The sequence below is a fragment of the Astatotilapia calliptera genome, chromosome 12 (genome assembly GCF_964374335.1).
Source record: "Astatotilapia calliptera chromosome 12, fAstCal68.1, whole genome shotgun sequence".
Taxonomy (NCBI): Eukaryota; Metazoa; Chordata; class Actinopteri; order Cichliformes; family Cichlidae; genus Astatotilapia; species Astatotilapia calliptera.
This window is the reverse complement of record NC_137433.1, coordinates 40,313,530-40,340,334: the sequence shown is the minus strand read 5'-3', so window position 1 is coordinate 40,340,334 and position 26,805 is coordinate 40,313,530. Positions and strand designations below refer to the sequence as shown.

General features: G+C 44.3%; 1 protein-coding gene and 2 long non-coding RNA genes across 10 annotated transcripts; 2 read left to right on the top strand and 1 right to left on the bottom strand.

Moving 5' to 3' along the window:
- Positions 1-12: 12 nt before the first annotated feature.
- On the bottom strand, positions 13-15,484 carry LOC145419431 (uncharacterized). The gene is made up of 3 exons (XR_013900818.1): positions 15,316-15,484; positions 13,832-14,026; positions 13-73 (listed from the first exon to the last, which is right to left on the bottom strand). It is a non-coding gene; the product is annotated as an uncharacterized LOC145419431 (long non-coding RNA).
- Positions 3,424-26,789, top strand: LOC113034056 (uncharacterized). Of its 8 annotated transcripts, XR_013900816.1 has the most exons (15): positions 3,439-3,728; positions 5,009-5,375; positions 8,836-9,094; positions 9,371-9,516; positions 9,618-9,856; positions 10,617-10,789; positions 10,874-10,897; positions 12,269-14,515; positions 15,048-15,134; positions 15,334-15,408; positions 22,197-22,364; positions 23,703-23,846; positions 23,924-24,013; positions 24,098-24,809; positions 24,911-26,789. XR_013900816.1 is itself a non-coding variant. In XM_080287508.1 (14 exons), the coding sequence occupies exons 2-14, from the start codon at positions 5,163-5,165 to the stop codon at positions 24,887-24,889; spliced, it is 3,870 nt and encodes a 1,289-aa protein (XP_080143634.1). In that variant the 5' UTR covers positions 3,424-3,728; positions 5,009-5,162; the 3' UTR covers positions 24,890-26,789. The 8 variants fall into 8 exon arrangements, 7 of the variants coding, with proteins under 7 accessions (XP_080143634.1, XP_080143632.1, XP_080143633.1 ...); XM_080287508.1 differs by lacking the exon at positions 24,098-24,809 and having other exon boundaries at positions 3,424-3,728; positions 24,885-26,789; XM_026188345.2 differs by having other exon boundaries at positions 24,098-26,789.
- Positions 15,530-16,623, top strand: LOC145419430 (uncharacterized). Its single transcript, XR_013900817.1, has 2 exons — positions 15,530-15,927; positions 16,445-16,623. It is a non-coding gene; the product is annotated as an uncharacterized LOC145419430 (long non-coding RNA).
- Positions 26,790-26,805: the final 16 nt, after the last annotated feature.

The following is a 26,805-nucleotide window of genomic DNA, read 5'->3' as shown; positions in this document are numbered from 1 at the left end:
TTTAAACAGTACCTGGAAGCAGACTGCTTGGTCGAGTTAACCTCCTGAACTATCTACAGCACATGGTGAAAACCTGAAATTAAGACAGAGGAGACTAGAGGTGAGACATGATCATTACTGATTACTGATGACAGATTTAGATATATTTTCATAAACTATTCATTTGCCACATCAATAAACAGCATGGCAGGGCAAAATATGTTTTCTAACATGGCAACCTTTACAAAGTGAAAGGAGACAGAAAGACAGGTGAGAAAGAATTTTACACAGTACTGGTACAGAATCTAGAAAATGTGGGAAAATACTGGCATCATATACAGTACTTACTTCTGAAGAAATTATGATTGGACCCTTTCTGCTATTTGCACATTTTTTGCACATTTTTTACTGTAAATTTCTAAGTTAATTTTTAAATTTTGTAGTAACCTGTAAATTGTAGATACTGTAAAACTTTTTTCTGTCATTTAATGGTTGGGCATTGTACAGCTACAAGCATTTCATCCCCATGTCATACTGTGTATGGTTGTGTGTGTGTGTGACAAATAAAATTTGAATTTGAATTTGAAAAAAATTACTATGTACAATAATGGATTTCTATGCATTTTACAGCAGATCAAAACGTTTGTTGTAAGATTCAGATAATTATTTGTTAAAAGCGAGACATTTTAAATGAGAATAAGAGAGAAAAGTATTTCCTTGTGCCCCCCTCTCCCTGTTAAAGCCCTACCTGCCCCCCTGGCAACACTTTGCTAGATCCGCCCCTGCACAGTTACCAGCTGTCAGCTGCTTAGAAAAGGATCCTGGTGTTATTTGTCTCTCAGAAACAGTTCATAACTTCAACTCATCCATGTCACCTAAAAGGTAAACCTGTTTCTCCATCACCTGTTCAGCTCTGATGATTCAGTAAGGACATCTCCTGGTTTCATCTGCATGTTTCCCTCTCACCACATATCCAAACCGACATCATGACCAGCAGCTTTACAGCTGTGGCTCCAGCAAACATCAGCTGATACTAGAAATTAATATTAAATAAATTTTAGCAACAGCTGATCAAGCTTAAACGTGCTGCTGAACCTGAAGTTCAGTTCTCCTGACACTCGGACCGGCGGCTGCTTCGGGTCTCTGCTCCTCCTGCCTTTCCGTCATCCACCTGCTGGCCTCCACCACTTGCTAATGTTACTGAATCTGTGGCAGCTCCGCGATAGCCACCACCAAACAACTGAGTTATCTTTACACATCTCCCAGCATCTGGCCAATCCACCACCTTTCATTGTTTATACCGTTACGGTTAAAAACGGGAAAAAAAACCCCCATCGGCCCATAAAAACGAGGCATACCGGGCAAACGCCCGGTATGCCCGATGGCCAGTCCAGCTATGTTTACATGTAACCGTGACCTTTGTTCATTCTGCTTCCCCGGAGACAAAAATCACCTGACCTCTGAGATTCTTAATGAGCACTGAAGGTCCGGGGAACCCCCTTTTAACAGGAAGTCACCTCCAACAGGCCCAGGCTGAGGGAGTGGCAGTTGGTCAGGGGTAGGCCAAACCAATCTTCTGCCATCAGTTTTTAGTTTGTTTGTTTTCTTTTGCCTATTTGATTTGGTTCTTTAGCCATTAGAATTATTGTCTGAAGGCCAAGATGCCCAACAGATTTACTTTACCAAGTGCATCATCACGGCCTTGCCATATCGGTCCATTGGATTAACCTTTGTTATTTATTTTATTTTATTTTCAGTAGTTAGAGACGGGACAGACATGACCTCAACAGGTGAAAAAAAGAAGAGAAAACAAGCAAAAAAGAGAGCAACATAATAAACACAACACCATTGCAATAATCTAGCTAAGTGTAAATAACAGTAAATGTTATTGTGCAGCACGCAGGGCTGACAGTGCACAATGTGCTTTGGGTTAGCAGCCAAGAAAGGTGCCATCAGTTGCTGCCCAGTGATGCCAACCACGTGTGCAAGCTCAGCAGGTGAGTGAAACAACCCGTGGCTGAGAGCAGGAACTGGACTCCCAGGTGTTCCCACATTGACTACAATCTGGGACTCTGGGACTCAACAGCTGTGTGAGGAGCAGGGTGGGTTTAGAGTCAGGATGGACTGGATGGAGCCGAGGTGCTGCAGGAGGCCGTGCGCTCATATGTGGAGCCTCGCTGCAGGACAGTGGCCTTGATCCAGGTGTCCTGGAAGCACAGGATGGGCTTGGGATGCGTTCCTGCTGGGGCGAAGCCTCAGAGGTCTCAGATATTTGCCATAAACTAAAACATGTGGCAGTCCTAAGGAGCCGACAGCACAGCAGTGATGCAAAAGAAGCGTAGCTCTAAAAATTCTCTTCAAACTAGCCAGTAAAAGCAGAAAGATTCCTGAGATTATAGGAAGTTTCCATCAGGATCTGACTGATAGGTTTGTAGCTCGAACCTATTCGCTGGAACGTTAAGGACAATCTGCTACGCAGCAAAAAGCAAGACTCAAGGCACCAAAGTTCTCTGGTTTACTCATGCATGAGGGAGACCTGGCTGGAGCCAAGCGTCGTTCCACCACTTGACCACTGTCAGACTCTCAGCCAGGTTTCCCCACAGCACTCCTTTTATTGTGGCTACATGAATATGCATAGGGTCATTAACATATAGCATCTTACATAGGTATACATGTAAACAAAGAATACTGTGTGTGTGTGTGTGTGTGTGTGTGTGTGTGTGTGTGTGTGTGTGTGTGGTACTGCTGATCAAAGGGTCATATAACATGAAGGCAAACATCCTTGGTCAGGAAGAGGGTAGACCCCCCCCCCGGTGAGGAAGTCCAGCAGTTCATCTAAACAGAAAAGCACTTAGACTAGAACAGACGTAGCTACGTTAATCCTACCATAAAACAATGAAGACAAGGTACGACCTCTCCCGTGCTCCCAGGATGTGGGTGTGCATTCTAGTGTGGAATACGCACCAAGCCTTTGCAGCCTGTTAAAGATCACACAACCTATCACTACACAATTGATTATACACCTCTAAGAATATATGGTTAAATATTTCCTAATACAAATGACAATAATAAAATCTAAACCCAACACTGACCCTGATGGTCGTTTTTGCTGTAATGCTCCAATGATTTCATAAATTTGTTGCATATATTTTATAATTTAATCATCAGGGATCTTTTTACTGAGCAGCGATGTAACGTTTGGCTAAAAGGCTCTCACAGAGCTGCAGGTGGACCTGAACTAGAACCACCACATCATCAGCTCATAGCTCAAAGACTCCACCTCCTGTCAGACCGGGGGACGTGGTCTCCGCCCATCAACCCATTCCTGGCCATTTCGTTTATTTGTGACTGACACCTTTGTTTACCTGAGCAGGTGCAGAATATCAATATTAAATCTCAGAGGAAAAAAGTTTGTTTCCTGTCAGGATCAGATGCCAGTCATGTGACTAGCGGGGTTATTCACCCCTCGCTATCAACCGTCAGATGAACCGTTTTACCACCTGATCCAGAGAGAGAGAGCGAGAGGGAGGGCTGAGCCATCAGAGCGACAGATCTTTGAGAGAGAAAAGAAAAGGGGATGAGGAGAGGGATTAGAGGAGAAACAGAAGGAGGCTCGCTGAGGAAGAGGAGGATTAACGAGAAGAGGAAGGGAACAAAAGGAAATACAGTAAGAAGAGAGGAGCTGAGGAGGAGGAATGTTTGATTGCCCGTTTAATCAGCTCATCAAGAATCAACTTGAAGACAGACAGGTGAGTGGCTGTCACACAGACAGGTGTGCTTGCAGACAGACAGACACACGGATGAAATAACCTGAGCAGGTGTGTACGAAGGTGTCTCAGGTGAAAACTGATCTGAAAGCTTCAGGTGATAAAATTATGATTTTCTGAAAGTAAACGAGACATTAGTGAGGAGGTGTTCCTAATGAAGTGGACGCTGAGTGTGTGTCAGGCATGGTACTGATCCCGCTCCGGTTTCATCAGCAGGAAGATTTTAATAAAGAGGAAGAGTCGGAGGACCGAGCGTCTCAGTTTAATCATCTCTGCCATCTCACAAACAAACACAGACTCTGAGCCGAGCTCGGACCGTCTCGCTTTATTTCTCCAGAGGCTGCAGGACACTGAGCAACATCTACACACCTGCTCCTGCATGATGACGGCTGATTAAAAGACTTCAGGTAAACCGGCAGGTCACAAACATCTGGATGCTTTCAGTAGCTGGTCAGTGCTTCAGGGTCGCCGCTGGTTAGGGTGTTTATACTGGTAGGAAAAACTTGGCGATTGTCACTTTGGGGGGGGTGTCGGGTTGTGGTACTTCCCTGCCTGAGGCTGAGAGATGGCACGATGCTCGGTTCCAGCTGTGGAACTGGACCCCAGGAAGGCGGGGCTGGATACTGCCCCAGTTTGCAGCTGTCCGCAGTGACAGGTGGTGGGCGAGGGGCGGCGGGTCTTCTTCTATCCCCAAGGTTCACAGCGTTTCTCTGGTGGATGTGAGCCTTGCTTCCCTGCGTGTTTGGGTGGGAGAACAGGTCTCGACTGGGGCTTGTGCGGACTTGTCCAATCACAGCTCAGAGTACTCAGGTCCTGTAGGGTTCGGTTGTCCTGCTGGGAGTCTTCAACGGTCACATGAGCAGTAACAGTGAGATGTGACTGGGAGAAATGGCCTGCCCGGTCTCTGACTTCTTCACAGTTTGTCCATAATGAAGGGGCGCCTGGTTCCAACTCAGCTTAGTGACCGGTTCGTGCAGACTGAGTAGCCTCCTGTAAGGTGCGTTGCTCCTTACGTTTCCAGGCTGAACAAAAACACGTGAAAGCTCTCGGCTGAAGGCAACAATGTAGAAAATATTCATGAATAATTGCTTTGAATGCACAGGCGAGCTTCCAGAGACAACACAAGCCTGTGCCCAAAGGTGGCAGCTGCAAACAGGAAGTGAGGTCATTTTGAGCAGATTGTTTCCTGTCTGTGAACATGTTTGGTTCAAGTTCACGGCATACTCAACGTTTGATGCTCTGTTTCTGTTCTTCTACTGCAGGCCTGTGGGCGGCGAGCAAAACCTTTAGCACACCATGACAACCACACAGAAAGCAGATGGTTGCCATGGTAGCCACCTGTTTGAAGTAGGCCTGGCAAAGCTGTAACTATGGCATGACCTTCAGCTGAACTTCCTGTTTGCCTGACAGTTCATCATGTCCCTCTCACACGCCCTCGCCCTCCTTGCCCTCCTGCTGCCGCGTGGACGGTGTCAGTTTGATGTCTGTCGATCTCTGCGTGGCTCAAAGGCGGGGCCTGAGTTTTACGCCTGTCAGCCGCCCCCAACCAACATGAAGGAGGTGATGCAGATCAGAGTTGACCCCCCTGGGATCACCTGCGGAAACCCACCTGAGAGATTCTGTACACTGGTCAGTCTGACGCACCTGAACACACACACCTGATCACAAACCTGAACACACAGGTGACCTCTGAGCCGACTTCCTGTTGCCTGTGTCACAGAAAGACATTATACCTCTGCTCTCTTCATCATTTTCACTCCACAAACTTCAGTTTGTCAGATGAACTCTGTCCACAGGTGAGGGTTTCACTTCACAGAGAGCTTGTGATTGGTGCTGCAGCATCTGAACTGTTTGCTGATGAAATTATTTTAAAGTTTTCCGACTACATTTAAATTGTTGGTGTTTCACTCATTTTAAACGTGAGCAGCTCGTTATCTTTCACCAAAACAAGGAAGAGTAGACGATCACCTGTCAGTCATTGTATGACCTCCTGCAGGCGCCCCGAGCCACAGTTTGGACCCCTCTGCAAACAGACAGAGGACACGGTGATCCCGCTGGCTCTCTAATTGTTCCTTTGGGAAGCTGAAGTCCTGCCTGAATTATTGATAAATGTAACAGCTGTAATGAAGCAAAGACTAAATGCTAATTGATTTCATTTGTGTCAGTGAAAAGACCCCGAGAGTCGGACAGGAAGCGTCTCACAACATACGTGAAACACGCTAAAGTTCAGTGGGTTAGACAGGCGCAGTAACGTGATCAGAACATGAACAAGGACGTTCAGACTGTGCAGCAGATGGACTCTGGAGCCACTGGCTCCACTGAAAAACAGACTCAGCTGTAATCACATTGGGTGGAACAGTGGTTATGCCTCCAAGCAAGAAGGTTCCTGGTTTGAATCCCAGCTGTACCTGCACGGCTTTTCGCCAGCTTCCTCCTGAGACTTGCGTGACTAACTGATCTGAAATCAGCTATGAAGTGTGGGAACAACTCATGTTAGCGTTTAGTTGACATGCTCACAGTTCAAAGTGTCGACGGAGCTGTTTACAGTTTTTGAAAGTGAAGAGTGGGCGTAGATACCTGCTATCTGTGCAGGTATCTACACCCCCCAACATTCAATGACATTTCTTATCACACAGGATCAATAATGAGTTTACATTCAGACCACCACACATGCTTTGAGTCAGACTACTGTAACAGTCTTTTAACGGGAATTAATAAGCTTTGCTATCCAAACTTTCCAGGAACCCTGAACATGTTACTCCAGCTTGCTGCTCTTCAGATTTGACTCAGTAAAGTTAAATCCCATTTCAGAGTATCGACCTGCTCTTCCTGTACCAACCGCTGCGAACCCTCAGATCCTCAACACAAACCTGTTTCCTGTTCCCACCTCATGCTAAAGGTGATCGAGTGTTGGCTGTTTTTCACACTCAGCTCTGGAGTGAGCGGCCCGAGGAGCTCTGGCATGCTTTGTCGGGGTTTTCTATAAACTGGTCAATTTGAATGTAGATTTGATGTTTTTGACATTCTTAGTTGAACTCAGTATTGTTTGTAACTTCGTTAAAGTTATTCATTACATTTGGAATAACTGTCAGGTAACTTTGGAGTCTAATTGGCTTATATTACATTGTGGTCACGCTGACAACTAAATACACAAGGATTCATTTTTAAAAACCTTTTTATTTGGAACAAATTAGGTGATATTACTGAGACGTAGTAGTGAGTTTACTTCTGTCGTTGTCACTGGTGCTGATGTCGAAACTACATCTAGTCAGGTGACCAAGAAAGTTAGCGACAGATCGAACAGATTTCATGAGTTTACCCAATTCCTTAAAACTCCAGAGAGGCCTGTAAGACTGCACCTCTGCTTCCTGGTCCCAACTCGGGTCACGTTTTGGGGGGTTTAATAAATTTGGCGGGAGCTGCTCCATCCAAAGCAGGATAGATGCCGTCTCTTCTAACAAGACCAGGGTCCTTCCGAATGTTTCCTAGTTATCTGATGTTGGACTCTGAGTTTGGATATTTTGGTGGAAACTGCATGAAAATTTAAACACTTTCATGATCATCTGACAGGAATGAGTCTAACACGTCTCCTTCAGCATGTATTTCAGGTTTTCGGCCCTCTTCGTGTGATTAGTTAGTGCTGGTTAGTTAAAGCCACATCTCCTGCACACGGCAGCTGAAGTTAAAGGATAAACCTCAAACCCTAATCAGATTAGCATCAGTGTTAATCCCTCTCTGCACATGTTAGAGTCTCTGTAAAGGTACAGCATACTGACCTTTAATGACTACACAAAGTATGTGTAAGTATAACGGAGGCCTAGGTTAAAGGTCAACATTAATTAAACACAGGATAACAGAAGCTGTGAGAATACCGCACAGTTTGTGTTTGCAAACGTCATCGGTATTAACCGCCTACAAACAGCATGTCAGACCAAATCAGGAAGCACCCGCAACAATAAAACTAAAAACACTGGCCATGAAAAGCCACACTGGTGCTGGTCCATGTTCACCATTAATACTAGCACTTCTGCGCTGAAGTTATGGTCTTTCCTCATCTCAGTCCACTCTGACTACCTCGAACAACACATTTTTAAATTAAATTAAATTTTATTTATATAGCGCTAAATCACAACAAAGGTCGCCTCAAGGCGCTTCATAGATACAGAGAAAAACCCAACAATCATATGACCCCCTATGAATTTAAACCTCAAAAGTCCCCCTCTTCATTTCTCTCCTGAGAAATGAACTAATTCCTTATTTATCCCTTTAAATTTACTTGCAGGTGAAAATAATAACTAGAATGTAACGAAACAAATCATGCCCACAAATCAAGCTCTAAACCCACTTCCAATTTCTATTTTTGGCCACACACCGTCTACGGGTAACATAAATCCAGTCTTAACACTATTTCTTTGGCAATTTACATAACATACAAATCCTGCAAACTATCACTAAAGTTGCTCTCATTACTCTCCATTACTTTCACAGTGTTACTGGAGGCCAAGGTAATGCCATCCAGAGTAAGAATCTGGTTAGATACCATATTTCTAAGCTTTTCAGGGCCGAGTACAATAACCTCAGTTTGATCTGAATTAAGAAGCAGAAAGTTAGCGGCCATCCAGGTCTTTATGTCTTTAAGACATTCCTGCAGTTTAACTCATTGGTGTGTGTTATCTGGCTTCATGGACAGATAGAGCTGGGTGTCATCAGCATAGCAGTGTAAATGTATGCTATGTCTTCTAATGATGCTGCCTAAGGGAAGCATGTATAATGTATGAGGTAAAAGTAAAAAGAACAAATTCCTGATAAAACATCTGTTTTCTGTGGACTTCCATCACACTCACCCTCTTTTCTCTCAATCAACCTTTGTCTTCGAGGGGCTCCTGCAACACCATGCCTGGGATTATAATGACTGTCTCTGAAATGTGCAGAGTCGCTGCTTTGAAGAGGCGTTGGAATTCTTTCAATTTTTCAGGAGTTACGGGAGCTACAGATGTTAATGTGACAATGACATTCTTGATTGTTTATAAACTTACAGCCCGTGTTCGTGCTTTATCAAATATTGGTGCTCAATGTGGTCTTTCCTCAGGAGAACCCGTACCTGTGCAGCGATGAGTGCGACGCCTCTAGCCCAGACCTGTCTCACCCTCCTCAGCTCATGGGAGACAGGGAGAGGGGTGGGCTCATCACTTACTGGCAGACAATCACATGGTCCAGGTTTCCTGAGCCCCTATTGGCCAACATCACCCTTACCTGGAACAAGAGTCTGGAGGTGGTCGATGACATTGTTGTTACCTTCGAATATGGCCGTCCAACCAGCATGGTGCTGGAGAAATCCATCGACAAAGGTGACTGGAAACCTGTTAAACACCTGTTCTGACTAATGTTTGAGAGATTTTCTGAAACATTCAGCTGATCAACTTCACTGAAGAGTAATTAGCTGAGTGCAGAGTCTGAGGGGTATCATTCAGAAACCCTTGTCTCCTCTGATCCATGGATGTGGGTGAAACAAAGTCATTTATGAAGCTTTTACAGATGGATTTTGTCTGGAGATGATTCTGAAACCAGGAAACAGGAAGTCACAAACACCGTGAACTGTCAAATAATCAGCGTTTGTGTTTCAGGTGTCACTTGGCAGCCGTATCAGTATTATGCCGACGACTGTCTCGAGGCGTTCGGCATGTCGCCCAAACGAGTCTCTGATTTAGCACCAAGTAACATTACCCGGGTCATCTGCACCGAGCAGTACTCCCGCTGGGTCGGCGCTAAGGTCTGTAACTGGACCCTGATGCTGGTCCCGCACAGTATGCAGAACACATTTGTACAGCTTATATTTATTTGTGGTTATCTGAAACTTCTCCTCACCAACAGGAAGAGAAATCTGTGGTGTTTGAGGTGAGAGCTCGGTTCGGGGTGTTTGCTGGTCCAAAGCTGATCAACATGGACGCTCTGTACACTCGGATGGAGACCACAAAGGGACTCAGAGATTTCTTCACTTTCACCAACCTCCGACTGAGGCTCCTCCGCCCGGCACTGGGAGGAACCTACGTCCAGAGAGACAACCTGCTGAAATACTTCTATGCTATTTCCAACATTGATGTTTTTGCCAGGTAACCAACAAAGACCTACCATAATCTAACTATAACTCAGCAACAACTGGCTACATTCACAAATGAGACAAACAAGTCCTTGCCCTGAAAAGACCAACATCCCTACTGGGTAACAAACTAAACAACCACAAACAAACACTAATGTACCATTTCAATGCCAAAACCAGTTAACCAACCTCTATATCACAACCAAGACGAGCCAAAAGCCAGCCATCATCATCAGGCGTTCCCCAACATTACAGCTAATCACAAAAAGTCATGTAGGGGGGCAGAACAGAGAGGGAGGCCAGTTTAAGAGGATTAGGATTTGAGATTTTGGAAAGAAATTGGACTACATTCAGAAGAATTTTCTTTTAAAGCTTACCTGACATCAGGGGGTTTTCAGCAACTTTTGACATACACAGAGGATAGATGATCCATGGTCAAGCTGAACACTGTCACCATCTTGACATGACAAGCAACTCAACCAGTCCCACTGTAGCCCCGCCCTAAATCCTGGCCTGCTTCGAGCAGGACAAACTGTTGTATTCAGTCAGACCTGAAAGTACTCACTGCTCAGATCGCCTGAGCGATCTGAAGGCTCGTACACTTCTGTCCAGTCAGACTCCTTCACAGCCAAGAGGAGTCACTCCCTGCTGGACATTAGAAAGAATGCAGGTTTAAGGAGCAGCGTCCATCTTAGTGGTCTAGTTTCAGGAGTTTCATATGAGTTGGTAAAAGTTCAGGTGAAGCTAAGCCCTTCTTTGTGTGTGTTTCTCAGGTGTAAGTGCAACCTACATGCATCTCAGTGTGCGCTGCGCGATGCGACACTGCAGTGTGAATGCGACCACAATACGGCTGGACAGGACTGTCAGAGCTGCAGCCGAGAGTTCACATCTCGCACCTGGAGACCAGGATCATACCTGCCCCTGCCCAAAGGCACTGCCAATGCCTGTATGTAGCTACACATGCACACAGACACGCACCTGCAAACAGCAATATAAACTCTACACCTGTTTCCATTCATGTCCTTCTCAGGTGAAGCAACAGAACCTGCAGCCAGTAAGTACAGCTCAGCTGATTAGCTGTCTTAACTGTCTGTCTGCTCACCTGTCTGTGTTGCATCATGGCACTTTACACTTGTAAGCAACTGTGCGTTTCTGTGCAGCTTGTCTAAGGTGAGCTTTTAGCAGCTGAATTCACTTCACGTTACATCATCCCCGTCAGTCACACGATAGCAGTCTACAAGGAAAATTTGGATGTTAATTATGTAGTTAACAGATGAGCCGCTCATGCTCTTAGTCTGTGTAAGTTGTTTTAAGTTGCTAGTTGTCACACACACACACTCATCCTAAGAGATGCAACCCTGACTGAATAGAGATCAACAGATAAGCTATATAGATCAGTAGATCAGCTAGTGACTGACTTTTTTAGATCTGAGGAGTCAGCAGCTGAATTCTCAAATTTCTGGACAAACGCGATTCAAAGTTTCTGAGACTAAAGCACAGGGTGGAAACAGTCTCGGCTAAAGAGAGGATTTGTCCAGCAGTCTGTGGATTTAGCTGCATTAGAAATTGTTAGTGTCCATAAAGCCTCTGCAGGACACAGACCGGGTGTTTCTTACAATCACAGGAGATGAGATGTGGCTGGATGGGCTGCAACAGACTCCAAACTAAACCCAATGTTATGGCCTCAGCACCCTATGCAGGAAGGACCAGAGATAATAACCCCACCCAAGCAGAGCAGAGGCTGATGAGCCATGGCAGAGATCAGGTGACTGAGGATGAGCTAGATGCATAAAAGAAACCCAAACTGTACGAACCTTGAGATCCAGGTTCAGTTGCAAAAGGAGCCTCTGCGCTGTGGTTCATTGTACAATGTTGACCTGTTGATGGTGTGAACACATCTGTATAATTTCTAAAATAGCGCTGCTGTTCAGACTGTTAGGGGACAGGTATAAACATGTTGATATTTGGGGTGCTGAGAAGGAGGTTTGGTCTCAGATTTAAAGACAGGACTTGAAGAAAATAAGCATCAAGACTAGAAGATTAATGGCTCAAATGGTTTCTGTTGTTGGTTAGGGATTGCATGAGGGATGGGGTTGATTGCAGTTCCACTAAGACCAGGTTTTGGTTCCAGGGAGGCCTTTGAGAGCAGGTGGTTTACTCTGGAGTCTGTCAGCCTGACCATCTGCGTGGCTGTTATGAGAATGTTCATTTATTGCACTCCCTTTCATTAAAACCTCCCTGGAGTCTCTTAGCTGTAAAAAGATCTTGTTTTCATTCTTTTTCTGGTCTGGCTTCATGGTGGGACACACCCAGCTCACCAGTTTATTTTTACAGCCAGAGAATTAGACTGGAAAGCCCCAGTACCCTGTTCTGCAGACTGTAGAGAAAAGATTACTAAAGAGACGTAACTCTTCTTCTCTGACAGCAGGTGGTGACTCTAACTCTGAAGCATCTGATAGACCTGCCACATCAGATGGAGTGACTGACAGTACTACTACTGCTACTATTACTACTGTACCTGAGAGCAGGACGCCAACCGACACAAATACTGCTGTTGGCATTACTACAGCCACAACTGACAGAACTACTACAGCTACTGTTCCTACTAAAACTGACTTTGGTACCCCAGCTGACAGTACTACTACTACAACTACCAGTGACAGTACTACAGCCACTTATACTGTAACTGACAGTACTACTAAAACTGATACTAATACAGCTTTGAGTACTACTAACCGCATGACTGATAAGACTTTGAATGACCCAACTTCTCCTAAAGACATTCCTTTGACTACATTCATGTACACATTAATGTCTGATAACAGCACAGAGGGTCCTCTTATGGTTTCAGCTGATATTTCTACTAATACTGGAGGCAATTCAAGTACCAGTACATACATGACTGACTCTAGTACTGTGACTTACTTTACTAGTAGTAATGATTCAGCTGACCTTCCTTTAACTGCTATTGACTCTACCTCAACACTCACAACTGGTACAGTAGTTCTTACTGCTGTCCGTGGTACTATTAGTACTACAGGTTCTGTTGCCTTTACAGACTCATTCAGTACAGCTGGACCTACCACAGACACAGCTCCACCCAACAATCCACGTCTGAAGACTGGAGAAAAACCACCTCCCAGAGTACTAGACAGTACCACCAGCCGTCCTACCAGTACCACCCCCACTGTCCAAGGCAGCAGTACTGACACTGGAGGGTCTATCTCTGACCCACTGGGTCCACCCTATAACTCCACTTCAGACGTTGGTGTGCTTGGGACTGATATATCGAAGGTGATGAGCAGTGCTGTGTCACCTACTGTCCCAACACCATCAGCTGGAATTCTGCCTCTAACAACCATCCCAGAAACGTTTTCCCCAGGTGACGGGTCTCAATCTGAAAACTTTCTCCCCACTGGATCTGTCCGTATCAGTCAGGCTGGAGATACTCTCTTTACAACAAAACGTGATGGAATTTCTCTTCGTCCTGATATACCTCCTCTGGCTGTACCTCCTCCAGATCTACCACTGGAAGCTCCCTCTGTGGATATACCTTCTGCTCTTAATGAAGCCCTTCCTGATGTAATTTCTCCTGATGTTTTACTGGATATACTATCTCCGGATACACTTTCTCCTGATGCATCATCTCCAGTTACACTTACTAATAATGTACAGCTACCAGAAATGCCCCCTCTTGATCTATCATCTCCAGATACACTCACTCCTGATGAAATAGTTCCTTTTGTTCCAACCCCCAATGTACTGTTTCCAGGTGCACCATCTCCTCCTGCTTTATCTTCCCTCAATGTTCCAGCTCCTGATGGAGCTCCTACTGATATATCTTTCCTTGAGGTACCTACTCAAGAACTTCCTCGTCCTGATCTCCCTCTGGAAGGACCACCTCCTGACAAACCTGCTCCTGATGTACCTCTTCCCGACCCGCCTTCTCGTAATGTATTTCCTCCCGATACACCTCCTCCTGACCTACCTTTTCCTGATCCGCCTTCTCCAGATGTACTTCCAGATGGGCCATCCATTAAGACTCCAGATACTTCAGTAGATTTTCCTCCTCCTGATGTACCTTCTCCTGATGGGGCATCTCCAGAAATACGTCCTCCTGATGCTACCCCTCCAGCTCCAGATATTCCTGTGGACTCCGTGTTGCCTCCCTATGGAGGTGGTCCTGTATCAGACACAAAGTCCGCTACTATAGATCAGTCTGACCCTGCTGGTGATTTAGCACCTGTTGACTTTACCTTCCCAGTTCCAGAAAACCCAAAGTCAGTTGGCCCTGGACAAGATTCAGGATCTGATTCTCAGCCCATGCCTGTGGTTGAACCTGGCAATGTTTCAAGTGACAATATTGAAACGCCTGGATCTAATTCTATCAATGCTGGACAGGAATCTTTTCCAGTAAAGCAAGGCAGAGGAGAGACAGGAAATGAAAAATCTGAATCAAGTGGTCCAGATTCTTCTGTGCCATACAGAAACATTCCTAATGTGGATCCAGGAGTGGATCCAGGCAGTGAGAATCCTGCAGTAGATTCTACAGCAAACAAAAAGGAAAGAACGTCTTCTGGAGAGGAATCTGTTGAACCATCAGGAGGGTTGAAGTTTGAGGAAAAGAAAGACTCGAAACAAGAAATGACAAGAGAGGCAACAAAGGAAAAAGGTACAAAAACAACAGATTAGGATTCACAGTCAACAGATATTAGTGTAGAAAGTATCCTTGTTGTTAATAGATTACTCCACCCATCAACCCATCCATCCATGGTAAATGGACTGATTCTTATATAGCGCTTTTCTACTTTCCCGGAGTACTCAAAGCGCTCTATACAACATGTCACATTCACCCAATCACACCCATTCTCACAAGCACTGACTCTAAACTTAGTGCTTTCTAAGTACATGCACACAAATTCATATTCTGATGGAGCAACTTAGGGTTAGTATCTTGCCCAAGGGTTGGGTACTGTTTCCATGGCTGAAAGTTTCAGTGTTAAGTGGAACCTTTGGAGATTTCTCCATCATGGCATGATTGGTCAGATTACTGACACTGGGCGGATTGTAGGTTTATGCAAATTTGAAACCATTTTCTATTGAAGCATTAATGGCAGGTTTTTAGTGTTTTTTAGAAGAAATGTAAACAGAAAACATCAAAATCCTCATACAAATTAAGTATTTCATTTCCTTTTTGAACCAAGCAGTGCCTGAAGCCAAAGAGGAAACTAAAGAAAAATCTAAAGCCGAAGGAGAGAAGGAGAAAGAGGACAAAGGCTATGAGAAGAAAGGTACAGAATGCAGTCACTGTACTGCCATACTGCCACCTACTGGCAGGTAGTAGTAATGTAACCCTCATGGTAAAAATCCTAACAGGATGAATAGATCCAGTAAACGTTGTGCTGATCCCTGATTGGTAGATCATGCAGTGGTGACCCTGACTTCATATTGCCATGCTTACTGGTTACGCACCTGGTTTTGTGTCTAAAGCAACCCAGAAGATCCTGATTCCAGGAGGACCAAAGTTCAGTCAGCTGTCCAAAATTGCCTATGTGAGCTTCCAGGGTAAGACCTCTGTGTCCCACCCATTGACTGTAGAAAACATGGACGACGCGTCAGGTCCCCAAAAATGAAGCCAAAACGTCTCTATCGCCCCCTGGTGTCTGGCTGCAGTATAGGTCATAAACCCCGCCTCCTCCTTGTTAGCGGATGGGACGGGGGTCAGACTAAAATTAATTAATTCTCCTCAGATAATCTTTTTCCATAGATTCTTTCTTTTGTTATCAATAGTTGCTGATTTATGTCCAAGGGGTCTCCTTTCCCATAAGTTTGATTCTAATTCCTACTGCGGTGATGTTAAATTGGGGTGAAACGTCATCATAGCAGCTTTGACTGGCAGCTGCAGTCACGGAGAAACTTGCGTATCTCTGTTCGGGAATAGCAGATAGAGCGTAGGCTCTGAGAGGAGGACCGGCGTTTACGTTACGAAAACACGACCGAGTGTTTTAACCTGACAGCCTGAGGTATTCTTCAGTAAACTGGACTACCCGACAGAAGGACCCGAGGCCCCGCTGCACTTTTTCGGTAAGTTAAACGTGTTTGTAAGCTAATCCGTAACTACCGTCCTTAGCTAGCTCCTGAGACCTAGCTAGCTAAGATGAGCACTCGGCTGTCAGGGTTCGTTTAGCTAATCTGTGCAGGTGAATGAATTTACCCTGACTGAAGAAATCAAGAGAAACGCTCTGCGCTGCTCAGTCACTAATTACCGTTACTGTACTTTTATTACAAGTGTTATACTGTAAAAGCAACAGGCTGCATCCTGCTTCAGCTCCTGTGCAGAGCTGATTATTAAATATCTTAAAACAGCTGCATGTTTTCAGTCTCCACATGTGTAAAGACAGTAACACCATTTTTTTAAGCTTGTACTTCAGTAACTCCTCATTAATCTGTAACTATGGATTAAACTGTAGAACTGAAAAAATGTAAGAGAAGAGCTTCAGATCCTGAGTGTGTGAGGACAGAAGGATCAGCTTTATTTTAGATTTAAGAGATAAACTTTATATTTCAGTTTGTGATGGTTCTGTTCTGTTTGTGATTACAGGAGCTGCCCTCAGATTCAGACCTCAGCACCACCCAGTGACAGCAGACAGATCATCCAACATGTTCACATGTTAACTGCAAAATGAACTGATGAAAACAGTACAAAGGTTAAAGTGCCACATGTGCTGTAGTGAAAGCTGCAGCTGTTTTATTGATAAAGTTAAAGACAAAAAAACAAAACGATTAATCACTCATGTAACTGTGTCACTGTATATCAGCATTAACAGGACCTCAGTTTGGTGTTTCACAAAGCTGCTGATAGGGATGGGTACCGGTGTCCGGTGCCATGATGGCACCGGTTCTGACATAAACGGTAGTAACCAGACCGAAAAGCAGCGCACATTTTGGTGCTTTATTTCGGTGCTTTTTCTTCCTGAACTTCTAGCCAATCATTTTACGTTTCCGAGGATAGTAGGCGGGCCCAGGTACGTACGTTCTTTTAGAGCAGAGCTACAGATTAAAAACGCCCAGGGCGAAGCGGTCAAAGTCGGGCTGTACTTCACAGCAAAATATGCAAACTCAGCAGCAACAAGTGCTTTAAGCTGATACTGTGATACTGTCAAAGGAGGTAACACCTCGAATCCGATGAAACACCTGGCGACGCATAGCGTTTTTTTTAAAAGCCCAGAAATGCGCCGTATTTGATAGCTTGCTGCGAGACCTCACACCGAGCGCATCTACTGCGGGTGGGTTGCCTGTTATGCAACATCCCCCAAAAACTCAGAGAGGAGAGTCCTGGCCCCTAGCCCTGCCAGTGTAGCAGAAATGATGAGGATGATGATGCAGCAGCAGCCGTTCTTCTCTGCGTGAGTAGCTTCATGTTGTTCGTGTGTAATTTACGTTGAGTAGGCTAACCACGTTATTACATTAATGCATGTAAGGTGAACTAGCAAACATCATCATAGCTACATGCGGCTGTCTTCCTGTTTGATGGCAGATGCTCCCTTCACCCTGGCCAAAAAGGCTAAAATGACCAAAGAAAAAGTGGGAAACAGTTAAACATGAGAGGTTTTGGACAAAGTTTATTTTTTCCATTGTTTAAGCACTGCTTCCAGCCAAGAGTGATACCATATATGCCCCATAGCTGCAGAAAAGGCTAACATTGTTATCTTTTTACAAAAAACAGCTAAACATGAGAGGTTTTTGGACCAAGTTTGTGTTCTCCATTCTTTTTGTTCCTAGGGCGACCGTGGCTCAGGGGGTTGGGAATCGCATCTGTAACCGGAAGGTCGCCGGTTCGATCCCTCGGCTCTCTGTCCTGGTCGTTGTGTCCTTGGGCAAGACACTTTACCCTACTTGCCTACTGGTGTTGGCCAGAGGGGCCGATGGCGCGATATGGCAGCCTGGCTTCTGTCAGTCTGCCCCAGGGCAGCTGTAGCTACAACTGTAGCTGCCTCCACCAGTGTGTGAATGTGAGAGTGAATGAATAGTGGTATTGTAAAGCGCTTTGGGTGCCTAGAAAAGCGCTATATAAATCCATTATTATTATTATTCTTTAAGCACCGGTTCGAGCACCGTTTCAGCACCGGCACCGTTTCAAAAGTACCGATTTGGCACCGGTATCGGATAAAACCTAAACGATAACCATCCCTAGCTGCTGATCTCAGACCTGCACAGCTTCCGTTTTAAACACTTGATGTACTCAGCTGCATGAAGAGCACGTTTGAGTTTCTCTGACACAATTAAATAAAACCTGATGAAGGTCAAAGGTCGTCACTTGTATGTTTAACTACAAATTTGTCATCTGGAATTCTTTCAGTTTTTTGCAGATGGTGGGTTATTTACCATAAAGTGATTCAGAGTTATTCATACCAGAGTAACCAGAGAGGATCATATATTTTTAAATATACAAGTTTCTACAGGACTGAATATAATATCTTTATGTAAAAGCCTGGAGCCTCTGGGGAGTATCCGAGTATTTATAACATTACACAACCCAAAGGTCTCCATCACAGTGTTCATGAAATGCTGGGTTTATCCATCTTCTGGGGCGGGCCTACGGAGGAGTGCTGAAGATTTCCCTGTGAGGGAGCTGCTGGTGAAGATCATGAGTCCTGCTTGATCAATGCGATGAGCTTCAGTCTTCCAGGGGCCTGTTCTTCGTACCTCGCTAAGTAAGTTAGCTGGATTTGATTGTTGACGATTTCGCGTGATCTTGGATCGTTCGGTTCTCCGAAGCTCATCCGGGACTTGCTGTCATAGCAACAGATCCGTAAGCGTAAACCTGCTCGGGAGCAGGTTTACTTTATGTAAACAGGATTAGATCGCGGCCACTCAGGTATGTCCGCTTCATTTATATGAAAGCAACAGCGATATTTTACCACTGTTTCACCATAAATAAATAACATCAATGTAACTAAAGATAATGCAGCACTTGATCCTTTTATTGATGTCACACAGATACATACAGGTCATTTCGTAAAAAAAGGGAAATGTACTATTAATCATTCTATTACATGTATGTGATTATTACAGATGTAATTCATATTTTAGAGTAGTAATAGTAAATTACTTCATGTAATCAAGATGAGAGACCACGGCTATAAAAGCGAAGGTGGATTTGGGAAGCCTGTCGCAGCCATGTCCTGTCCGTATACGCGAGCCACCCATTGCAGAAGGTGCAAGATTGATAAGGAGAGTCCTCAGAATCCAGCGTATATTGCGGGATAGACAGGATCCTTTAGCTCAGCGCGACAGTGTGCTCATAGAGAGATATCGATATTCCCGTGAGGATATTATTTACTTAACCAACTTGTTGACGAGGGGGTGCAGGACCACCACCTGTCTTTTTTTTGCTCTGCCCTTTTCTTGGTTGCTGTTATAAACAAACAAACAGATTATTTCAGGGTCTCTTTCCAAGAGACAACAAGCAACATAAGTGATAAATATTACCATTCTGTAAAATATTCTTATATTTCACTTTTACTTGTTCCCATGTTCTAGTGGGTCCTGTCGTGGCTCTAATGTGAAAGAGGATATAATGTAATATAATATAATATGATATAATGTAATATAATATAATAAATTTACCCTACCACCTACTGGTGTTGGTCAGAGGGGCCGATGGTGCGATATGGCAGCCTGGCTTCTGTCAGTCTGCCCCAGGGCAGCTGTGGCTACAACCGTAGCTGCCTCCACCAGTGTGTGAATGTGAGAGTGAATGAATAGTGGCATTGTAAAGCACTTTGGGTGCCTTGAAAAGCGCTATATAAATCCAATCCATTATTATTATTATTATTAAATTACTTACGAGTTTAATTTGTCAGCAACTTTCTGCCAGCCCTCTCTCCTTGCTTTTGCAGCCTTTGCAGTGTTCCCTTGCGTTTTAATTAAACTCTGAAACTCCTGAAATCCCTCAATCAAGAGTTCTTGCTCTGCTGCCGAAAAATACCGAGTGCGCTCCTTCGACATTTTCGCCGACCAATCAAAGGGTTGCCGATCAATGTTTCTACTATCGATGCGTAGCCCCTGTTAAGCCACCCAGTGATCTCACATTACTTCATCCAGCTGTACTGATCGTCAACAACAGGTTTGTTCGGAGAACCGGGATAGCGAGCTCAAAGTTAGCGCGATGATTTGATCTTGGATGTGTCATTCGATCTTGGATGTAGTAAGCGAGGTACGAAGAACGGACCCCTGGTGTTTCTTAAATGAAACCTCTTTCAGTGGGTCAACAGAACAGCTGGCACAGGACAGCTGTGATGAAAGAAAGGCAAGAAGTTTCTCCAAACCTTTGGACCCAGAAACCCAGCTTGGTCCTGATGGTCTGCCTCACTAGTTTCTCTCCAGGGTGAATGTAGCTGTTGATATAATATGGACTCTATTATTAAATGAAAAGAACAAATTAGACTACACTACTGAAACCTCCTGCTGATGTTTTTAAAGTTTCCATGTTACCAGGCTATAGAGATTTAAACAGTTTTAGATCCATTACACTCACAGTCTTATGTTAAAATCTCAAAGGACAGCGTTATATTTTTGATATTAACAGTAACTCTGGGCCTCTGTGGAGTGTGCAGCTGATCTCATCACTGTCTAAAAATGGAAACAAAACCTAAGGAGTCCTGAATCATTCAATAACAGACTATTAGAGTAACAGGTGTGTAACATCGCTAGCTAGCTAGCAACAAGCCTCCAACACAGTGCGTATGCTAGCGGCTAATCTAGCAAACTAATTAACAACAGAGTGATTTTAGATGTTGTAGAACTATAAGATGATAAGCTGTGTTTCTTTCTCATAACAGTGACGTGGTTGTATTTACCTTAATTTAACGAGTCGTCAGTCGCGGTAAACCAGCTAAAAACTGGAGCAGCCGGGCTACGTAAAAAGTGTAGGGGGCGTGTTTCCGGCCATGTCCAGCGGGTGTGTGGGCGGGAGCGTGACGCAGTCGCTCCACCTCAAGTCACCACTGCGCAGACTCTGGCTCCAAAAATGCAAGATGGCAGCCTCCACAAGTGGGATATTTTGGCTTCATTTTTGCACAATGTCACTGTCACTACCCGATCCGTACCGGAAACCCGATCGGTACCCCGCATGCGCGAAAGGTTTCTACTTCCGGTCGTAGCGTTTTACGATAGTTATGGGTCAGAGTATCTGTTAAGATGTTAAGAATAACAAGTATATCTTAAAATGTTTGCAATAATGAAGCGTTTCAGTACAATGTAGACAAAAACGAAAAATAAAAAGAAAGTTACGGATCAGGACTCTCCGATCCTTACTGCGCATGTGTAAAGTCTGACCGTACAAATCGGGTCTACCTGATCCGTAACGCGCATGTGCAGATGTTTTCTTCTTCTTCTGTTCGTTTAATGGCAGTTTACTCCCCAGTGTACGAGGATACCGCCACCTGCTGACCGAGCGAATAAACCCTATTATAAACTGAATTATCGTCATTACAAACGTGTGTTAAATCTGATTTAGCGATAGTCGAGTGTGTTTATGCTTGTCTGTGAGGAGAGGATTGTTGGAATAGTGATGATGATGTCCGCTATCACTGTCAATTGTCAGTAAACACTTAATCTGGCTGATGAATCTACACGTGAGATATTACAAAGTCTGCATTATTAACTCTGTAATTAGGCGCCATTCTTCTTATTTTACGGCGCTGTTGCTCAATCGGGGGACGCTCTCTGTTGAGGAGAAAAGCATGAATTTCTTTGCATACGGATTATCCATTGTTTAAATGTCCCGGGCAGTCGAAAAGGAGGCAGAGCTGTTGAGAAATGCTAGGAGCTAACTGGGCGCTAACCGCATCATTCAAATATATTGAATGTCGCAAAGAGAGGAAGTGACGTAAGATTTGCGCATGCGGGGTACCGATCGGGTTTCCGGTACGGATCGGGTAGTGACACACAATGCGAGGAGGCGCTGTCACGTCGTCCATGTTTTCTACAGTCATTGGTCCCACCCTATACCTGACCCCACCCACCAAACAGACCTCGCAGTGAAATAGACTCCCCCCCCCCCAACCACCTCCAGATACACTGATCGTGTCCAGAAATTTTTTTTCACAAACTTAAGTAGACACTGACTCCTTCCTATCAGCACTGGTCCCGCCCCTCATTGCTCTAACTCCTCCCCCTTTATTTCACTACGTACCATGATGAGCACTAATAAAACAATGTCTCCCCATCAAAGTTCATGTTGTGTCATCAATCTATGTTTGATGTCCGGGGGGTGTGGGTGGGGCTGTGGGTGGTCCTTCTTTGAACACAGGTGTGTGTGTGTGTGTGTGTGTGTGTGTTTCCTTCAGACTGTGAGTGTAATGGTCACTCCAACCGCTGCAGCTACATCGACTTCATCAACGTGGTCACATGTGTGAGCTGTAAACACAACACGCGGGGGCAGAATTGTCAGTACTGTCGCCTTGGATACTACCGAAATGCCTCGCTGCCGCTGACTGACGAGAACGTCTGTGTTGGTCTGTAACATGCACACAAACGCAGAGATAGAGCTCAATGTGAAGTTAGAAACCTGTAAAACATCTAAAGGTTGAACCGTAGCTCTGGTCTTGAGCTCTTCTATGACAACCAGGTCGAACATGTAAAAATCTCCTCAGATGTCTTCACACAGCTCTGACTTTATAAGATACCAAAGTGTATTCTCATCAAACGGCAGCACAATGTTCCACAGGTCAGAGGTTGTCTTATCACATTAGTTTATGTTAATATCTCACAGTGAGTAACCCATCTGAGCCAGACCTAAAAGGTAGAATGGAGATCATATATCTTTCAGGAGCAGGACCACACCTCTGTACACGCCCCGTCCAGTTCTCTGTCTATAAATGACCAACCCCACTGCCGCACTGTGGCACTACAAGCTATTCATACGCATTTTTGTCAGTATGTGGGGATCTGCCCAGGAGCCACTGCCAGTTCCCAAACCACAGCTCAATTCATGCTCACGTCATCCACTTATCTACTAAAAACACAATCTGTTACGTCCCAGTCTAGGAATACAGGTGCGCAACATGAGGGTTAAAAGGAAAGTGACCCCGCCTCGCTCCCCAGAGCCATATCCAGAAGCCAGTTTACAGGTTAAGGTGCTTTCATTGCTACGAAAAACTGAAAACTTTAACTCTGGGGTGAACACAGGCCAAAATAACAAACAAAGCAAGCTATTCCAAAAAGGGAGGTGCTACCTAAACCCTGGGAAAAACAAAAACCAACTCCCTGATTTAATAAACAAGAGCAAAAAGTACAGAAAATAATAAGGCAGCTTCAGTACAGTGTCTACAACCGACATACAAAACTTAATGATTCTCTAAAGTCACACACGGACGTTTATCAAAGATGGTTTGGAAGCCAAGGATGGTCTGCTGCTGGAGAAGGCTTTTTAAAACAGGCACTTGGCACAGGACACTCGGAACAAAATCCAAACACCGTGATCCAAAATATGGGCGGGGCCGTAACACTGTCCAACCTGAGGATGTGGTCCCAGCTAGTGAATAGATAGATAGTCTATTGATCCCACAGGGGAAATTGTCGTGTTACAGCAGCATGACAAAGAGGAAAAATGGTCCACTCCACAATAAACAACAAATAACACAGTTGGAGTGCCACAGGTGAGGGCCTTCTACTATGACACAGCACAGGAATTTATATATTTTTATATTTACAACAGCGACACAAACAAAAGTAAGAATGAAGTCGGAAACAGTAAGAGTCAGACTGACATTGTGCAAACTGCATGAATAAGTCCTGTTTACACTGTACATGTAAGGTGTAACACAGACGTGTTTGGGATGTTGTGTCCTCAGAGTGCGAGTGCCACGCAGACGGCAGCGTGTCTCCTAGATGCTTGGACTCGGGTCTTTGTCAGTGTAAAGATGGAGCCACGGGGAGGCGCTGTGACTCCTGTTTACCTGGATACACCTGGAGAGGAGGCGGGGCCAGCTGCACAGGTACACAGAGGGGCTGAATATGATGCGCCTCATGTTATCGATGAGCTAATTGGTGATCGATGATCTTTCACCATCAGCAAACGTGTGCGACAGTGAGCGTTTGGTCTGTCGGAATGGAGGAACCTGCGTCGACTTCCTGCGCTGCATCTGTCCTGAAAACTTCACAGGTAAACACAGCTCAGGTGGTGTAGGTGGGTTGGGAGATGCAATGATGTCACAGAACAACTTGATGATGCCACGTGCCCCTTCAGGTTTATTCTGCGAGCAGAGGGTGTGTCTGAAGAAGAACGGCTGCCTGGAGAACGCTGAGGACTCCGCCTCCTCTCTGGCATCACACCTTTACCTGCTGACCTTCGGTCTGATCACCGCCACTTTCTGCTGACCCCGCCCCCAGGCACAATGTCCCATAATGACATTACCTGGGACGATGTGATTGCAACCAAATGTTTTTCACTGAACTTCATGTTTTTTTACATTGTCGTACAGGATATTACATCACAATCTTATGACATCACATAAGGCCCTGCACACTAAGACGATCATCACATTATAATTTTAGGAGATCAACAACAGGTCACTTTAACCTGACAAATCAGAGACAGCCGAACTCTGCAGGAAGAGAGCTGCCTCAACCCTACTCTCCCTCCAGCCCGTCTTCTCCACATTGTCTTCTCCACATCGTCCTCTCCACCCCGTCCTCTGAATAATAAAGGTTTATCTTATCTCCTTCTCCCCCTCCTCCTGTGCAGTTCAAGGACTCTTTAATTTGTATGGATGAAGCTCTGCAAAAACATTGTCACCCATACTGCACTTGGAGCTCTGACTGGTGCATACGTCTGAAGGTCAAACTGAGTGAAATCAGCTGATCAATACGTTACGTGTCCTCTCTATTTCATGCAGAAATGTGATGAAGTTTATTGACAAAGCCGCTGATCGCTCGCCCAGCTGCAGCATTGATAAATGGTGATTCTTTTTGTGGCAACATTTTAGCTTCATACCTTTTTTAAAAATATATATTTATGTTTTATATTCCCAAAGGTTGATTCTGTTCATCTGTTCATCAGTGGGAGAAACATTTCATCATCATCCAGGTGACTTCTTCAGTCTCAGCTGACTGCAGTTTTCCCCAAACCTTATAAACAGTACATTTGCATAATGACTGAAACTAAAAAACTAAACTAATACCAAAAATTGGTCGACCCCAAGGATCATGGTGCACGCTGTTAAGTGCAGGAGGATTGGCAGGATTTATAAATCGGGGAAACCAAACAACCTCTGGCTACAACACAGAAGAGCCACCTCATCAGGCCAGGACTCTGCAGTCTGTTTACACCTACAGGCCAGTGGACACTCTTTCAATTATGAGGATGTAACATCCTGGACAGGGAGGAACGCTGGTTTGAGGGCGGAGTCTTTCCCTTTCATTTACATGAAAAGGGAAAGACCATCTCTGAATCGAGGAGGGGGCCTAAGGGTACATCTGTCACCATCTACAATGCTGTGATTGCAGCCATTGCAGCCAGATTTAAACCCAGTGGGAGTTTTAAATCTGGGACTCCCCACCATTTGACCTTAGAACTGAAGAAGCTTCTCGGATGAGAGGTGAAACGTCTTCAAGCAACTCAAGAAGTCCAGACGCTTTTCTTTCCAAGCTCCTTAGACTACGATGACCTGGATGACTGAGAACCTTCACAGACATACCTGGATGATTGAGCATGCATTAATATGTTTTATATTGTGTTATATTTTATTATTTGTTTTAATACTGACACGTTTAACTATATGTAATCCATTATGGTGAAGCTCAGGGATAGATAAGATAGTAATTACAGGTAGTTTTCTTAAACATGGCCTCTGATTGTGTTCCACCCTGTTAGGGACGTTTACATATAGACCATAAATAGTTAAACATGTAAATATTGATCAATAGTGACTTTAGACAAATTATGTCCCTTTTGGTAATATAACGTTTTATTCTTGAAACTGTAACAAGTTATTTAATAACATATACCACAGGTCTGTATTATACAAAAACCAGTTTATTTTAACCCATGTTTTCTGACGGCATGGAAAATACTTGCAGTTTTAAAAACATATACATATGTGTGCATTTAATGTTCCTGTCTTCTCAACTTGGCACAAAAATTTTCACAACGCTTATTGGTACTGTTCAGTAATCTTTTTCATTTCATTTCATTTCAAAAAAACATTTTTCCAAACAGGATGGAACATCAGTGTTTTCAATTTTAACATCTGAGTAAATGTAATGGAGACCAGGGGTTCCATTACCTTGGTGGCATTGTTAATGATAAATGGGTGGATTGGGAATTTAAAATAGGGTAATAAAGAAAACACATTCGTTCTTATGGAGTCTTTTATTAGGTTTATTTTGACATACGATTAAATTGACAGCTTGTGAAGGTGAAGAGACAGGGGGACTGGCCTACCTGTGTCAGAGAAGAGCCAAAGTTAGAGCTGTTTACAGTTAATCATATGTCAATAACCTAAATATATGTGAAATTAGAACTTGTAAAGGTACTCACCTGTCCTGGTTGCTTCTTGCAGGATGTGGAGCAAAAGAGTGAAAGCGGCTCAATCACCTGTTTAAGAGCTCCTGGAGCAGACCAGTGTGCCAGGTTAGGGAGTGTGGTTAAAGAGGGTTTTAATTTATAAAGTAACGGATGAAGCTTATGTTATTGGTTTGTTTATAGTACGTGTTGGAAATATGTATATGTTTGTTATGTGCTTTAATGTTATTGTATGTTTGTTTGTGTGGAGGGCTATGTTTTCATGTTGATTAGTTAACCCCATACTTGGGCTATTCCGGATACTCACCTGAAAAGGTAGAGTATAAAAGGAAGGCATTTTGTTTAGTTGTAGTTAGTGTTTGTGCTCTTATCATGCTCCTTCTTTAATAAAGTGCCAATCCATGGATGTATTTTACTCCAGTCTCGCATCA